The sequence below is a fragment of the Sinocyclocheilus rhinocerous genome, unplaced genomic scaffold (genome assembly GCF_001515625.1).
Source record: "Sinocyclocheilus rhinocerous isolate Xijiao unplaced genomic scaffold, SAMN03320098_v1.1 scaffold541, whole genome shotgun sequence".
NCBI lineage: Eukaryota > Metazoa > Chordata > Actinopteri > Cypriniformes > Cyprinidae > Sinocyclocheilus > Sinocyclocheilus rhinocerous.
This window is the reverse complement of record NW_015658519.1, coordinates 473,514-491,202: the sequence shown is the minus strand read 5'-3', so window position 1 is coordinate 491,202 and position 17,689 is coordinate 473,514. Positions and strand designations below refer to the sequence as shown.

Genomic DNA, 17,689 nt, shown 5'->3' with positions numbered 1-17,689 from the left:
ATATATATATATATATATATATATATATATATCCCTTCCAATACAACTGCAATACTATGTTTGTGTGTACTGTTCAATTAAATACATTTATAATTTTGTGTAAAATAGATTGCTAACATATTTAATAGAACAATTCACACAAACATAGTATTGCAGTTGTATTGGCAGGTCCCAGCTTATTCCCACTTCTAGCTGGTGCAGATTCAATAAAACAGCAGTATTACCACGGTACTTTTTTGGTAAATGTGAAGCTTTGTCACTGTCTTCCATCTTTCCTGTCGCTTTGCAACATCAGCGTTCTTCTCCGTTCTACCTTCTGTCTTCTCTCCCTGCGGTTGCTTCTGCCTGCAGGAGCCAGACAGCTACTGAGGATCTTATTAATTGCCTGTGTGTGTGTCTGAAAGTGTAATTGGCGTTCTCTGAGGCTGCGGGTCTGACGTGGCTTTGTGCAGTCTGTGTTTAAACAGAACTAATAAGCAGATATCTGACAGCCCTGGCAAACGCTCCTATCTGCAGCCAGCTGGGCGCATACCTACAGGTAGAGCTCATGTCTCCCCGTGGCTCATTTTATTTTTTTCCCCCTTCTTGTTTCTATCTGTTCTCATTTTCCTCTCCTCCTCCTTTGGATGCACACTGTTGGGTTATTGGTTGATGGTGTACGGTGTTGGGTTCTCCATCTAGTCAGACCTCTTTGTGGTGTGTTGTTGAGGTGCTCTGGTTTTCTTGTAAGCTGGGTTTGGGTCTTATCTTGCGGGCAGTTTAACAGAAGAATAGAGACACAATAGTGTAAATAAGAGGCCATTTTGGCTCTGTTTACCATAGCGCTGAAATTAACAAAACAACCCAAGTTTCCGTGCCTACGGCCCTCTCACATTTCTGCTCTGCGTGTTAAGATTTGCCCTAATCTGAGTCTGTACTGGCTGCAGCCACCACAAACCACCATCACAACCATCACAAGAGCTTTTTTAACACTCCTAAGTGTCGAATAAGATTCCGTAATTAAGATTGTTCTGTTTTCTCCACATGAACTATAAAAGTTGGATTGTGGAAGTTGTATATGTGTATTATACTTATCGTTATACTAGGGTTGTGGATCTTTTAGTTAACACAATAGTTTTGATTTGCTGGTTTTTGGTTTGATAGATAAATCAAAATATTGTACCCCACTTCAAGTTGCATTTTTTTCCCCTACTTTTTTTTTATGTATAATTGAGAAGTCATATTTCAAGATCAATGCATTTGAATCAGCAGGATTCAGCAGGTAACCAAGTGAATAATTATATCCTTTGCTATACGAAAAAATGACATATTTACTCTTTGAAAACTTAAACTCTTTATTTACTCTTTTTTTTTTTGTCTATACAATTAAAGTCAGTGGCATCTATTGTTGTTTTGGACTCCACTGACTTTCATTGTGGGAAAAAAATGGTTAAACATTCCTCAATATATCTTCTCTTGTGTTCTTCTGTAGAAAGTTATTCAGGTTTTGAATGAAAAAATGTAAATCTTTTTAAAAGAAAAATGGCTAATGCACTGAAACAGAATATACAGTGCACTGAATATGTATTTTTCCCATATGCTTATAGTATGTCAAATATACAAAGGCAGTTTTAGGCAGAGGAGTCTAAGTTCTCCTGCCTGTGAACAGAATGACCATCTGTAGCTCTGCCTATTACAGCATGGTTGAATCATCCTGTGTTGCTGAATGTGCTTTTCAACAAGCATGCAAAGTATGAGGGGATGACAGACATTGTTCATTATTTCCTCATCTCACCCACACCCTCGAGAGAATCTCGGTCAGACCCAATGACAGAACATGCTTTTTGATGAGCGTTTTCAGCCTGCTAGCATCCCTGACTCCCAGCAGTTGGTTGCCAAAAACTCTTTTAGTTAAGAAAACTCTTAGTGATAATTCACTTAAAATAATAACTAAGGGTCTTCATAGCTTGAGGGGTTTGTTGCAGCCGGCCCAGAGTCCCAGTGCAGCACACCGCTTTCACTGACCAGTTTCTTCAGGAAATTCACTGCGGTTTATTTAAAATGCCTATTAGTAAGTGAATGAGATGTCAATGAATTTTGTCAGAGCCTGTTGTAATTTATTACACTTCATGAAAGATCCATAGTGGCAACTTGAGTTGAAACATGGCTATTGATCACACCTGTATATTCCACTTTACTCTCACAGTTTTCAGGTTTATCTGCAACTAAACATCAGAGAAGAATTTGATGACCTAATTTGTGGTTCACATTTGATGACTAAATTTGTGGTATGGCCAGGCAGGATCTTGTTATATCACCACTTCCTTGATCTTTGTTGCCATGTTGATTTGGTGGTGATTTTCTACAAATCAATCCCATTTACTCTACCTTCAGCCCATCCTTACCCAACAGTCACCACAATTGAGTCATCTGAGAACTTCTACAGGTGGCATAACTTGTTGCACAGACTAGTCCCTATACTTCAAGGCTGAAGAGTAGAGCATTAAGGGGGAAAGAGATCCTATTCCTGTGGAGCCCCTGTGCTACTGCTCTGTGTATTTGTACAAGACCATTGCAAGGTTAAAGGACTCCCACCGATGGATGGGAAGGACTTTCAAAAGCATCAATGCACTTCAAAGAGTTCTCGTGCCTCTCTGTCAATAGCTATAATTTTGGGGGAGTCTGTCAGCCAACTCCTGGCAATGGAGAAGTCCTGTGGTTCACAACAAAGAGTCTGTTTTTCTGAGAAAAGTGGGATGATGGGAGTTTTTTTCCCAAAAAGGATGCTTGAACTACCATTTGAATGCAAAGCCATAACTTGTCCAAAAGGAGATGTGGAACACAGGTGTCACAAGAATGTATCAATCACACCTGCATACCTATTGAATTCTTTTCCTCAACTATCGAGAAGCAAGTTCCTCCTCAAATTCACCACTACAGACTCTGAAAATACAGGAACTTAGATGCAGCGTCTGAGTTTCCAAAGGGTCAGTGTCATTGTGCTGGACAAGGCGAGAACAGTTTGTGGCATGCTGTCTGTCTGACCCGTTACCGTTTGTTCTCTCTTTTGTTCCTTTTTTTGTGTCCATCTAGACTGCGGAAACTGGCTGGCATGTGACAGGAGGTGCTGGACAAGAGTGAGAGAGACAAGCAGACAGAGACTGGCTGTACTGCACGCCTCGCTGCCCAGACTGCCCAGGATTGAATTAGTCTGTGTGATATTTATGCATAAATAAAAGTGGGAGCTGCCATATTTGCTCAGTCTTGCAGCCCACAAATCTTTTGCTTTGTTACAGCCTTACTAAGGCCACAGACAGACAGCTGTGTTGCATAAAACCTTGACCCTCGAAAGTTGCAGAGGACGTCTTTGTCACCTGTGGCGTGTTCCTGAAGCTCCAAACCGCAGCATAGCTGCAGAACATTGCGTTCCATTGATGCCATCTGGAACTTTCACCATTTGTCTTGATGTCTGTGCTCGTGTCGTGCTGTGGGAGAGGAATGTTGTGGATGTGGCTAGCCCACATCTCATGTCATGTGATGAGGGTGTTAGTGAGTTGTTATTGTCCCGGGATAACATTTGGATGCGTCGTCTTGGCAAAAACATGGTACATGAATTAAGTTTGTGAGTTGTTCATGAAAGCATCTAACTATTTTATTAGGCTCCAGATGAGTTGTGTTAGTGTGGTTGTGCAATCATGACCCACAGCTGGCCCTTTCCTCCAGGCTGACAGGAAACCGGAAAGTCAGGGTGTGCATGACCAATTTAAAAAAAGAAAATTGTTTATGCCGTGCAAGATCTGGACTGAGGCGCTATGGCAAATCACCCACCATGTAAATTGGCTAAGGGGAGTGTGTGAGTGCATATGTATGAATGCCTGTACTGTACTTCCCTTATTGTCCTGCACAGTGTTAAATATTGCAACGAGCAGGCTGTAGAACAGGAAGTGGCTCAGTGTGTTTTGTTTTCAATGGGAGACAGTGATATTCATCTCCGGTTAGTCAAAGCACGGCACGTCATTCAAAAATCCCTTGTGCGTTCATTCAGAAACGCCTTTTCTTTTGTATTTCCCAAGACCTGTGCAGTTCAGCACAAAATCTGGAGAACTAGTCTTTGCACCACAGGGAAGGAAAGCCATAGGTAGACACGGCAAAACACAACACAACAGTCCAGTGAAGGCCTTAGCAACAGCGCTAAGCTGTTACACACACCTTACTGAGGACTCTTTTTGAATTTTTGAGGAGGAAGAAATGAACAGTGTAGCATTCCAAACAAGGAAAAAATTAAACATTTATATCCCGCTTGTGGCTTTTGATGCTGGTGGGAACGGAGTTGTGGACCACCAACATTTCAAGTTGCCCTCGGCTAGAAGATTCCTCTCCTCCCTCAAAGCACAAACCTTCTCACAACCACAAATCCACACACACTTTAAAGTTTGCATAAAATGAAGCTCCACACAATCTGTTTTCTACATACATATGTACTTCGATGAATCGTTCATAATAAGAAATGCTTCATTTCTAAACATTATGAGGTTAAATAGCAAAATGGCAAACTTTCTAGTCATGTATGCAGGTCTTTTCCAATCAATTAGTCCCCATGTGAGCTCAGCCCATGGAAACTCACATTCATCTGCTTCCATTTTTACATCCAGCATCCACATCTCAATATTCAATCAACAATTCGTAAAAAGTCAGTCACTGCTGTACATTTTTCTACTTGGATAATCTGTTACACTCAGATTTACATCACAATATGGAAGAAAAGATTTGTTGCTACTTTCATTTCATTGTGACTTCAATGTCAAATTCAGTTCACTCGGGAGCCACGTTGGCAACAGGCAGCTATCTAGATATTAGGCAAGTACAGCTAGTATCTACTTGAATTGAGCTAGATTAAAATTTCAAAAGCTGTCAAGATTTCTGTTACCTATTTCAAATCCACAATAGAATCTTAACACCTGGCATATCACAAATGTACTGATTGAAACTGCTAAGCTGTTAGTTTTCATGTTCACACTTAAAAATAAAGGTGCTTCATGATGCCATAGAAGAACCTTTTTTGTCTAAATGGTTCCATAAAGAACCTTTAACATCTGAAGAACCTTCTGTTTCACAAAAGGTTCTTTTTTGCGAAAGAAGGTTCTTCAGGTTATAAAAAGGTAAGAAAGAGATGGTTCTTTAAAGAACCTTTGACTGAATGGTACTTTGTGGAACCAAAAATGGTTCTTCTATGGCATCGCTGTGAAGAACCTTTTAAGCACCTTTATTTTTAAGAGTGTTGTGGCAAATAAATCACAGATATTAACATATATGTACACTACGTATTTTTTAAAGATTCTCTAACTAAAAATAATTCACTGTAACATCTGATATAACCAACATGGTGCTGATAATAGATCTTCATCAGTATAAATTATCTATATTTCAGGCTCACCCGGCAAATGCACATGTGTCTTCTAGGCTAAATAAAACGAGAGATGCCTCTATCAGACAGACGATTGGCTCTTTTAACTGAAAAAGTGGGACTTTCTTTCTTATGTCGTCTTTTTTTGTGAGTTGTCTCATTTTCCTTACATTATCTCTGCTAATGTTGATCCCTGCAAGATACAAGGGGGTTAATTTGAGTAACCCGACATTATAAGCATGAAAGGTATGCTCAAATCTCATGCTATGATCTCCCAAGGCATACTCGGCCTGTTTTCATCTACCTTTAATCTAAATGCCAATTAGAGAACTATGTGTTGTAAAAGCTGCGGAGGAAGCAGATTAAACCTACATGCTTATGGATTCAATCAACCCTTGTTTCTCAAGTTCATTAGGGTTTGTTAGAACTACTCTGGTTTTGACCAGCTGGTTTTATTAATTTATTTAAGGGTGTTTTTGTTTTTTTGAAAAATACTTCAGAGAAGGGGAAGGTGGAGGAGGAGCAGTAGAAGGAGAAAAGGACAAGTGAAAGGATAATGGGGCCCACCAGTCTCCTAAAATAACAGTTTGCTTTCCTTGTGGTGCTGTGCCGTCAGCCCAACGCATGAGCTGTGTGAGTTGTGTGTGTCATTGCATGCAAACCTGTGTGGCAGACAGCACAAGAAAATGAGTGCTGCAAACATTTTACTGAAATTACTGTGAAAATGAGGTAATGAACATGATGCATCCAATCATGAGACTCTTGTGTCTGTTTATTCTGCTCTAGAGACTGTATGCATACATACATACAGTAGTAGTGGTAGATGGATAATTTATTTCATTGTTATATTTTATTTTTGTCACTGTAGTTCTAGTCATTTATTGTATTTGTTACTCTGATTCTAGTCTTTTTGCCACACTGCTTTTTATTTTGTTTTGTTTTATTTTATTTTTGGATGTACAACGGTTCTCGGGGATGTACAATGGCCTCTAGGTATGTGAAGAGCAGTGCTAAGGTAAAGGTCAGATGTCAGATGCTGAATGGAAAGGTTTCACAGACTCAGGGTTCTGGGTTTATAGCTCAGCTGGGCCTCTTTGGCCCCAGCTAGCAGATGAGGTGACACCTCAGTGAATTATCGTCTTTTACATCCTCTGTTAGATTCGAGAGGCAGTCCTCAGTTTTCGCTTCCAGCAGCAAGCCTGGCCCCTTCACACAAGGCTGTCTCTCACCCCACCACTTCCCTCAGCCTCGGCGAACAAGCGGCCGATTGTTGCGGCCTATCCTTGAAGGAATTTTTCAATTTAACATTTTATCATCTTTTGGAATAGACACCTTATTAATCAGAAATTCTTTCGAAGAAGAGGAAACCTCAAGGATTTTACTGGCAGAACAGCCTTCACAATGGAAATCCATGGACACACCAGCCGGAGAACAATAAGATATTTCAAACAAAGAGATAAAAAGGCTACAAAGTGTGTGACATATTAGGCCAGCATTTCTGTAAACACAGCTTTTAAATATAACTCCGACTGGATTCGTCTGAAAGAAGAAAGTCATATACACCTTGGATGCCTTGAGGATGAGTAATTTATGGGCTAATTTTCATATTTGGGTGAACTAACACTTTAAGCTATCACAACCCATATCCATCTCATTGTAAGTTTCCACTGTAAGTTGTACAAATCCTAAAATAAATGCAGGCTTCAGTTTCAATGGAAATCCTAATTATAGCTTTTGGTGGGTGAGAGGCCGAGGCTTAGCATAGGCCCCATTAGCTGCTGAAGCAGGAGGGATCCTGGCATCAAAGCAGCTCAGCATGGGCCGCTCAACTGAACTAATCTCAGCCTAACCGCCCAGCACTTTAACCTGTCGCCTGAAACTTTGCACGCGCAAAAGAGAAGGTCTGCACACATCCAAAAACGTATTTTAAATGCAAAATTGATTTCCGTGCGCTCGAAAGACTTTTTTTCTTTGCGAAACGAACATTTTCTCCACAAACTCAGATCGCGCGCGTGCAAAATGCACTTTTGTGCGCTCAAAATATGATCTTTCGCGCGCAGAATTGTGGCAGAAATGTAAGCCCATAGGTTTGCACCTATCTTTTGAAGTAAACCAACTGCTGCCAAATAACTTGCAGATTTATGTCTCTGCTTATGTAAATCACACAAAACTAACCATTTAACATCAATGGAAAGAACAGAATGTAGGGTAAAATGGGACATGATGTGCTCTGTTTTCCAAAGGACATTTTTATTGGTTTTTGCTGAGGCTAGGGATTGTTAGGGCTTTGGAGTCATTTTCCCATGCTTTTATTTTTAATATAAATAGACACTACTACTGTGAGAAAGTGGGTTTCTCACCAAGCTGCATTTGTTTGATCTAAAATACAGAAAAATGTGTAATGTTGTTGAACATTATTGTAGTTTAAAATAACTGTTTTTTAGTTTAATATATTCAAAAATGTAATTTATTCCTGTCATGGCAAAGCTGAGTTTTCAGCAGCCATTACTCCAGTCTCACATGATCCTTCAGAAATGATTGCACTTCTTCCGGATATGGTGGTGTCACAATGTCGCTCGTTTAAATAATCGTTGTGCTAGAGAAGGAGAAGAAGAAGTAGCGTGTTGTCGCCACGTCGCAGTTATGTTAAGCTGCGTGACATTTCTGGAACAAGCTCCAAGCGGTTCCCCAATCACAACCCACTGGGCCAGCTAACCAATCAGAACACATTTCGTATTTCAGAAAGAGGGGTTTCATCAAAAAAGGGACTGAACAGTGTGTTTGAGACAGACTGGGAAGAGAGGTGCTGCAGTCATGTAGAATATGTGAAACATAATGTGTTTTTGGAACAATCAAGTATGAAAACCTCTGCTTTGTATTCCAATACACCCCAAAAACTAAATTAAGACTTTGTAAAAGAGCATAATAGGACCCCTTTAATATTTTTTGTAAACTGTGATCTATGTTTTTCTGGATTCTTTGATGAATAGAAAGCCCAAAATAACAGCATTTATTTGAAATATAAATCTTTTGTAATGTTACAAAAATCCTTCTTGCTGAATAAAAGTATGCATTACTTTATGTAAAACCTGTATGACTTTGTTTCTTGTATGGAACACAGATGATGATGTTTTGAAAATGTTTCAACTATTTTTGTGTATTTTTTTGTTCATACAGTAAAAGTCAGTGCAGTCCAAAACAACATTGGACCCCATTGACTTTTATTGTGTGGACCAAAAAAATTAATTAGATCATCTTCTGTGCTCAAGAAAAGAAAGTAAGTCTTAAAGGCTGAGAATATGATACAATTCTGTCTTCATTTTTTGGGTGAACTATCCACAACTTTTTTTCCATTTTCAGTCCTTATGATGCATAGCATTTTTTTTTTTTGGTATGCCTTCTGGTGAATCATATGCAAGGGTCTGATGAAGTCAGAAATGTTCTTTTTTTCTCCCATGTTTTTTTCCCCTCTCTCTCTCTCTCTGCATTCTGGTCCTGCGGGCTCTACCACATGTTATGCTTCTCTTACATTGGTGGTACTGTTTGCGTGTGCGTTTGTTACAAATGGGTAGACTTGTATCCAAAATGAAGAAATTGTGTGTCTTTTCCTTCACTTCACCCTTCATTGATGACTCCGTCACCTTTTCATTCCCCAAACTCTTTCCTCTCTCCTCCACTAGACCAGTCACGCAGCACTTGTTTGTTTGTGGTGAAATCACTCAAGAGCGCCCTACATGTTTCGGTGAACTATCCACAACTTTTTTTCCATTTTCAGTCCTTATGATGCATAGCATTTTTTTTTTTTGGTATGCCTTCTGGTGAATCATATGCAAGGGTCTGATGAAGTCAGAAATGTTCTTTTTTTCTCCCATGTTTTTTTCCCCTCTCTCTCTCTCTCTGCATTCTGGTCCTGCGGGCTCTGCCACATGTTATGCTTCTCTTACATTGGTGGTACTGTTTGCGTGTGCGTTTGTTACAAATGGGTAGCCTTGTATCCAAAATGAAGAAATTGTGTGTCTTTTCCTTCACTTCACCCTTCATTGATGACTCCGTCACCTTTTCATTCCCCAAACTCTTTCCTCTCTCCTCCACTAGACCACAGTAACGCAGCACTAAACTGACAGATCATTATCAGCATTGTTTGTGGTGAAATCACTCAAGAGCGCCCTACATGTTTCAAAACTCAAACTCTGGGGGGTGGGAGTCCACTTTTGCATCAGTTACACACTCTTCTTATTTAAGAGATCTTCCCTCGGGCTGTCCAGCTCACAATGACACTGCTGTGCTCTACGGTTGGCTTCAGTTGCCTGCTGAGTCATCGCGATGCAACTCTGCATCTTCCATCCATTTACGCTTTAGCTCAGTCACTCAGACGTCACAAAGCAACCAAAGATTGTGAAATCATCTCGGATAGATGTACACGTCTACCTTACTCACAGAACAAAACCAGGATGCCCAAAGAGGTTGCATTTGCAAGATCATATGACATTATTTTGCAGCATTCTTTTACTGTTTGATCACCCTCTATTTCTTTTTCTTTCTGTCTCCTAACAGAAAGGCAGTCCAGGAAAGTTCTCCATGAATGTACGTCACAATGATGATGACAGACCAGATTCCGCTGGACCTGCCGCCACCACTATTGAATGGGGAGGTGGCCATGATGCCGCACATGATTAATGTTAATGGGGATGGATCGCAACAGGTGAGCGTTACTCTGGGCGGTGCATGAATTGATAATGTATACCTTGAATGCTGCATATTCTTAAGAGCAGGAATTTTTAATTTGTTGCTAAGGACCTCTAAAAAGATTATCCCCTTCTAATCATGGAAAAAGTAAGTATGTAGAAAGACCATATAAAAGCTAATTGCCACATTAAGTAATTAGCTTTTATATGGTCATTGCACAATATTTTTTTGGAAGCTTTGAAACAAATTAAGAATTAATATCATTTTTTACAAAACTATATGCAGGGGTTTTATTTTTTAGTGTTAAATGTTTTGGCCATCAATGGAATAATTTGTTAATTTAATGTTTTTTCAATTTTTTCTAGGAATCTCCTAGAGAAAAGATACAGCAAAATATGTATAACATAATATTTCAGGGACTTTTGGCTGTAAAATTACAATATTAAACCTAGTTCTTCAGTTTTGCATATTGAGAATGATTTAATATAAACATGCTGACTCAACCAATGGCATGAGTTTGGGCTGGGACTATCTGACCAATGCAGTTGTTCAGGAAACCTGTTAAAAGACAGTCTTATACTTCCTGTTCCATTTGGTGCACAAAATACACTCTTCAAATTTTAAAAAGGGGAACAAAAATAAAAGTTAATTTGAAGTTCAAGACCATTTTTCTATGGGTTCATGCTGTGCTGAAGGAAGAGTTCACAAGTTAATAAGTTCTTTGAGAGTTAAAAGTGAAAGGTTGACTAGCTTTGTGGCTGCAAGTCAGCCGTTACCTTAAATTCAACTGACATAGGCTCTTGCTCACTAATTCCTGGTGGAAAACAATGCCAGAAACATCCAGGTCAGTATTTTGGTCAATGAGGAACATTGTAGTCATCTTACATTAGACATTCAAGGAGCACTGCGTGCCCTCAGGCATGCTTCACATTTCCCTTGCACATCTCTCTGTAGATCTGCGCTATCAGAGCAGATCAGTCTGTTCTGATCTCTTCTCCAGGTGCTGCAGATACAGCGCCCCGGCCGTGTTTCCTCCGGCCAGGGCGGAAAAAGAATCAGACCTTTGAGAGATAAGGAAAAGGGCGTCTGTAGTAGATAGTAAAGGTTAAGTGCTTTGGATTCAGCCAGGTCCACGCTTCTCTGCATCACTGAAAAGAAAAACAGATCGCACAACCTGACGAAGTTGTCAATCCCCAGCATTCTTGATTAATTGTTGCATTCGATGTCAGCCTGGTATGCAAAGGTGCAATGCTTGCGTAAGGATGTGGAAGTGTGCATTTGCATTCTGCCAGTGTTACGCGTCTATGTGTTGGGTGAGTCCTTTATCTGCATTAGGTGTGTGCCTGGACGAGGAGGGAGGGTAGAACACAAGGTTTTCCTCTGAAAAGCCGGCTTGACTCTTCAGTGCATGCCGCCGTTCCCATAGCAACTGCAGCAGCAGCAGACAGTGTATGTGTGTGTGGAAGCAGGAAGTAGGTGCCCAGATCTCCAGGGCTGGAGCGGGGAGATGGGAGGTCCGCCTGACACACGACCATCAGGGCTGTAAAGAAACATAGGGCTCGTGCAACATGGCGGGCCAACTTTTTCACATCTACAGGCACGTTTGCACTCTCAACAACCTATGCGCTGAGAACATGATGGTAAGCAGCCTGGAGCACAAGAGGGCATGGCGAGCCGACTGTTTCGAGGGGGTTTCACATCTGGTTTCACAACATCTGGTTGCATCATATCTGCTTTCTTGGCAGTTGAGGTCACTATAGTTCGCTAATGTTCCACGGCTCATTTTAAAGTTATGGATTAGTGCATTTTAAGGCTTTGCAACTTTTTTCCTGCCTTGGATTGTGTTTGTGGACAAAACTCTGGCATTACATCTGTCTGATTCCCAGTGTTTTTGCAGGTGATCCTCGTGCAAGTCAACCCTGGAGAGACCTTCACCATCAGAGCAGAGGATGGATCCCTGCAATGCATTCAAGGTATGTTGTGCTTCCTGTCTCATGCAGTTTAACTTGCAACAGGTTCCTCAATCCTGCCATCTCAGGAGCTTGTTTCTGGAGTTTGCGTATATGATTTGCGAAGTGTGGGATGGTGCTGTTGTTCCCTCTGTTCCTGTTTGCGTGGTGTTTTTCTAGCTAATCGAAACCATGATTGGTGTGTTATTGGATTTGGAGCTGGTGTAAACCGATGAGAGGCCGGGTGCAGGGCCACGACTGGCATGCTTCGGAGGATATAAAAGGCAGAGTGTACAATGGCAGATTACAAAGCCTCTTTGTCTCATTACCCCTCTCCTTTAACATTCAATGTCTTTGTAGCTGATTAACGATGGACAAGATGGATTGTTTGCACAGGCTGTGGTTGGGTTCTCTGAACAGCTGCGCAGATAAGGACAGCTCTCTGAGGAGAGAATTAGTTTGAGAAGTTGCTCAATGTTCTTATGTGTTGCCTTCTAAAAATCCAAGAAGGAAATTTGCGGTAAAATTTCTTCTTAATACAGGAGACGTGAATGGTATGGTAGCTGGTCACAGTGTTATCTAGTGCAGTGTTATCCAAACTTTTTTGTCTTGTTATTATATATATATACTACTGTTTAAAAGTTTGAGGTTTTAAGTAATACTTTTATCTAGCAAGGATGCATTAAAATGATCAAAAGTGACAGTAAAAAGATTTGAAATGTTACATTTCAAATAAATGCTGTTGTTTTACATTTCTATTCATCAAAGAATTCTGAAAAACATTGAAAATGTCACAGCTTTTACAAAAATATTAAGCAACAACTGTTCAACATCAATAATAATGAGAATTTGGTCCCACTTTATATTAGTTGGCCTTAACTATTATATACTCACATCAAAAAAAATAAGTTCAATGTACTTATTGTGTTTATTTTGTATTGCAAAACACTTTTGCTGCTATTGAGGTGGGATACAGGTGAGGTTATGGGTAGGTTTAAGGGTGGGTTAAGGTGTAAGGGATGGGTCAACATTTGTAATTATAGAAATTAATTACAGATGTAATTACGTGCAGGTATTTTTAAAAATATAATGAAAAACATGTATGTACACAATACGTGCATTGTATCAAATGATTAATATAAATGTAAAAAAAAGTACATAATAGTTAAGGCCACCTAATATTAAGTGGGACCGAGATTTTTTTCCTGAGCAGCAAATCAGCATATTAGTATGATTTCTAAAGGATCATGTGACTGAAGACTGGGGTAATAGCTGCTGAAAACAGTACATTTGAAAATGAATTCAAATAGAAAACACATATTTTGATGTATCTATGCATGTATGTATGTATGTATAGATGTTATTATATATAATTTCACAATATTACAGTTTTTTCTGTATTAAGAGTGTACAAATTTTCTTGTAAGTGTCTCATCAACTGTCACTTTCTTTTTGTAGAGTTTAAGATTCAGACATGCTGACACAATGTGGCAAGTGTGATTATTGGTTTTATACAATCATCCTATACAATCAAGATAATCACTAATGATTAAGTTTAGACACCGGCAAGCCGGATGTTTAGACATTTAAACAGGCAAAATCACAGTCATGTAAGAAAACACTTATACTTAACGTAGCATAACACCGATTTCCCTGCTCAAAAGTGATCTTCAGGTTGTGGAGGCATAGATTGGTGAAGAGCCGGCTGGATGGGCTGTGAAGGGCACGCTGTTGTGATAAGGGTCAGAAACAAGGCTCTGTAGGGCTTGGCAGCAACATGTGTTGACACAAGAATAGAACAACAGACCACAGGCCACAGCACTGGCCCTGCTCGCTGCCACAATGTGCCTTTTGTGTGTTCGTCAGCTTTAGGTCCTCACCTGTGATTCCCAATAGCTCTTTCTTGTGGCATCAATGCATGAACTTTCATCCATTGTAATCTCAGTCAGATTGAGTCATGCCAAGTGTCCTTGTTGCTGCATTTTTGTCAAACCAGTTCCTCCTATAAGAAAGCATCAATGCTGTAATTAATGGCTGTACTTGGCTTTAACCTCTCCCTGTGTAAGGTTAAAAACAACAAGGAAGTACTTAGGTCAAGCCTTTCAGGTCGTGCCATTGTGTTGAACAGAAGCACACAAGCACATCCAACGCTTAGTGAAAAGGCTCGGCTTATGGCATCGCGGCGTTGAAAACAGCAAGGAAAAGCAACCCGGCGAAACAACGAGAACAAGGTGTGGTGCACGGAGGAGAGGGGCATTTCAAACGCACGTGTTTACAGAAAAGGTCACTGGGTTTAATTAGAAGTGTCGACTGAAGCATAGGCTCTGAAGTAGCTGCTTTTTACAGAGAGGCTTCTTTGTCATTATGCAAACCTCAGAGCAGAAGCCTAGATTTAGGATTTTATATAAGGTAACCGCTGTTTAGCCGTGGACCGCTGGCAACACAGAATGCACAGAGAAAACTTTTTGAAAATGCTTGGGCCAAGATCGCATTTGGAGTCAAAAGGTTTAATTTAAAGGGATAGTTCACCCAAAAATTATAATTCTGTCATCATTTACTCACCTCATGTTGCTCCAAACCTGTATGGATTTCTTCTGCAAAGCATGAAAGAAGATTGTGAGAAATGTTTTGGCCCAAAATTAATGTGGTTCAAGAAAACAACAACAATATTGGCCCCCGCTGAAAACACTTTTGTGTTATACAGAATTATATGAGGGTGAATAAATGATGACAGAATTTAAAAAAAATTTTTTTTTTTGGTGAACTGGTACTTTAAATATGAAAGTTTGTCTCTCAGTCACTTCATTTTTGACAGTAGGTCTCTAGAATCATTGAAGTAGGCTAGTGGAAAAGTGGAAAGAAAGAGGAGGCTGTTGGTTAAGAATTTTATAATTAAGGATTCTCTGCTCTTATTGGTCGCTTTCCATCCTCCCTTATCATCATCTTTCATTGCAAAAACAGCACTTTTTCCTGTCTTCCCACATGGAGATCCCACTCACCTCTATTTTTGACACACTTAGATGAATGTTGTGCTTTATTTTTAGCATCTTAAGCCTCAACTTTTTGACCAACTCAAATCTTAACCCTTCGCCTGCCAGGATCCATTGTCGGCATTGCAAACGCTAGTGTCTTTAAGCTTTTTGGCTGAGTGGCAGGTCATTACAGCGCTCTGAGCACTTTGTTTACTGGAGTTCCAGCCCGCTCCTATCACTGCTAATTAGAGTGGAAGAGGTTGAACTGTAATCTTTGTCTTGTTTAAACAGGGTGACCTTTTTCTTTTTCCAGGGGACCGCTTAACAACCCTCTGCCACAGTCCGTTCTCGGCAGTAAGGCCGCTTCGTGCTGCTTTCCCACACTTTTGCAAACTGAGGGCGGTCCTGCTGTTTGAGTTCAGCCTGTTGCTCGTTGTCTGTTTTGTGTTTCTGTGTGTGCGCCCCTTTTTTTTGTTTTGTTGTGAGGTCAAGGTAGTGTGTGAAGGCGTTATCTCCAGCATTTCCTGGCCGAGAAAGAGCACAGTTGTGTTTTGACTAGCCTAGCGTAGAGATGTGGTGTTTATGAAGGGCAGGTAAAGCAAGTTTTGAGGTTAACTAGGCACACTGGTTCCATTTGAAGGGACAATCCAGCCATCTGTGAGCACTTCCTGTTTGTCATTTACCCAAGGCCCTGGCCTGATCAGCCAGCTATTTTCATCTCTAATGCTTTTGGGCAGACATGAACCATTTTCATTTGTTTTTCTTCTCTCTTCAGTATCTGCTTGATAAGGCACTAACTGTTTTGGTGTTTATGAGCATTTTTTTCCTGTCAAGTCATGAAAACATGAAATGGCTTTCGCAGCCCATTTTTACTTCTTTAATGTATCATTTCCTAGTTGAACAGGATATTCAGTGAGAAAAAAAAAGTAGGTTGGTGCTTGGTTTGATCAAATTGGACCAGATTGACTGGTACTAGGATGAAGATTAGTTGCTAAAACAATCCCTCGTTAGCTATTTTGCTATTGGTTAACATTATCCAATAAGCTGTGGGGCCTAGGTGACATCATCAGAAAAGGAAAGTTGTTTCATAGGTGTAGAAAATTCTCATGTTTTGATGTTTCACAAAGAAAAACATTGTTTTTATGTGAAACTGCATTCACTAATGAATTTGTTAATAAAATGTGTATTAAAAGTAAACCATGTTGTGACATTTTCATATATATTTTAATAGATAGCGCACCAAATATATAACCTGAGAGTATATTATGATTGTTGAACATGGGACAACTGTAGACATTTATAATGACAGTCAAAATAAATTGTGGATGTAATGCATCTCAATAAATGTGAACATAAAATGACTAGCATGTATTGATTTCGCAGTGTTTTCTTGGCAGTTTGATATGCAGTTGAATTATGATTTCACAGTTGAATAAGCCTGCAAGTCCTCTTTACTCCAGCTTGAGTATGTTTGTGTAATTTAGTGTGTTTTATTGTTTCTGCTCTGAGGAGCCATGGCGAACGGCTTCTCTGGTGTAATTACAGCTTTTGCTGAGAGCACATTATTCTCATCTGCACGCCGTAATTTAGCAATGATGCACGGCAAAAGCATTGCAGTCAGCAAGCACTGAATCTGATTTTCTGCACAACACACACCAAAAAGATTCCATTTATGCCTCGGAAAGCATATCGAAATTAAACATGCTGAATGAATTTGTCAGGAACCCAAGGGAGTCAATATTGGCCAGAAAAAGAAAAACAAAAATGAACAAGGAAGACGTGTTGCGTTCTCCGACCGAAAGAGGACAAAAGTGTTCTTGTCCTTGCCATCGGACTGTATCTACATTGACTGAAGGTCATTAGCTATCTTTAGAAAAGCCCCATGAATGGCTATTGTGGCATGAAGTGAGTGACTTTCTCAGCTTTCTGTACTCCTACAAAGCACCGAGACAGAGAGGCAGACATTTCATGCCACAGGCTCTACTGAGTAGGAATGGACTCAAGTACTGAGGTGTAACGGCAATGTGCTTGGTTGATTTACAGAGTCTGTCAAGTACTTGAGGAGAAGAAATTTGCAAAATACACATCCCTGCTACATTTCAGTCTCAGCACATCTAAAGACTCGCATCCCACCTGAGCAATCGCTACTCCCGCTTACTCCACTAACTGCAGTCATTTAATAACTGATTAATCATCTTCCACGTCAGCAGTCCATGTGCTTATAATTGCGCTGTGCTGAAACAAAATGGAGAGTGACGGACAGATAAAATACAGAATCTGAACTGTAACCCTGAAGGCAGCTGTCCTGTCTCCTGCAGAGGTTTTACAGAGGTGAACGTGTGTTACAGTCCCTCCTTTAGGGTTTATTTTTCTATGTACATGAAGCAGCTGGTCTTCTATTTATGTTTGGGAGCCTCGTCGCCTGAGAGACAGGTCTAGTGTTAGATAATAGGTCAGCTGGAGAAGACACTCAGGTGATGTGCAATAGCATGTGTTGATGAAGTATAACTTTCTGAAGGAACCCAGAAGAAGAGTTCAATATTGCCTCTGATTATTAAATCATTTATATTTAATTATTTTCTTTTCAATTTATTTTATTTTAATATTTATAAATATGAATATTTAAAATATTAAATGTATTGATATTCAAATAATAATTATATATATATATATATATAATTTTTATTTATTTATTTATT

At 39.8% G+C, this 17,689-nt stretch overlaps 1 protein-coding gene across 1 annotated transcript in view; it reads left to right on the top strand.

The window, feature by feature from the left end:
- LOC107722494 (fibronectin type III domain-containing protein 3B-like) overlaps positions 1-17,689 on the top strand; it is a 162,181-nt gene that overhangs the window by 30,763 nt on the left and 113,729 nt on the right. The window contains exons 2-3 of the mRNA XM_016530860.1: positions 9,938-10,085; positions 11,967-12,042. Of these exons, the coding sequence (XP_016386346.1) occupies positions 9,966-10,085; positions 11,967-12,042 (196 nt within the window). The 5' untranslated portion in view covers positions 9,938-9,965. The remainder of the gene's footprint in view (positions 1-9,937; positions 10,086-11,966; positions 12,043-17,689) is intronic.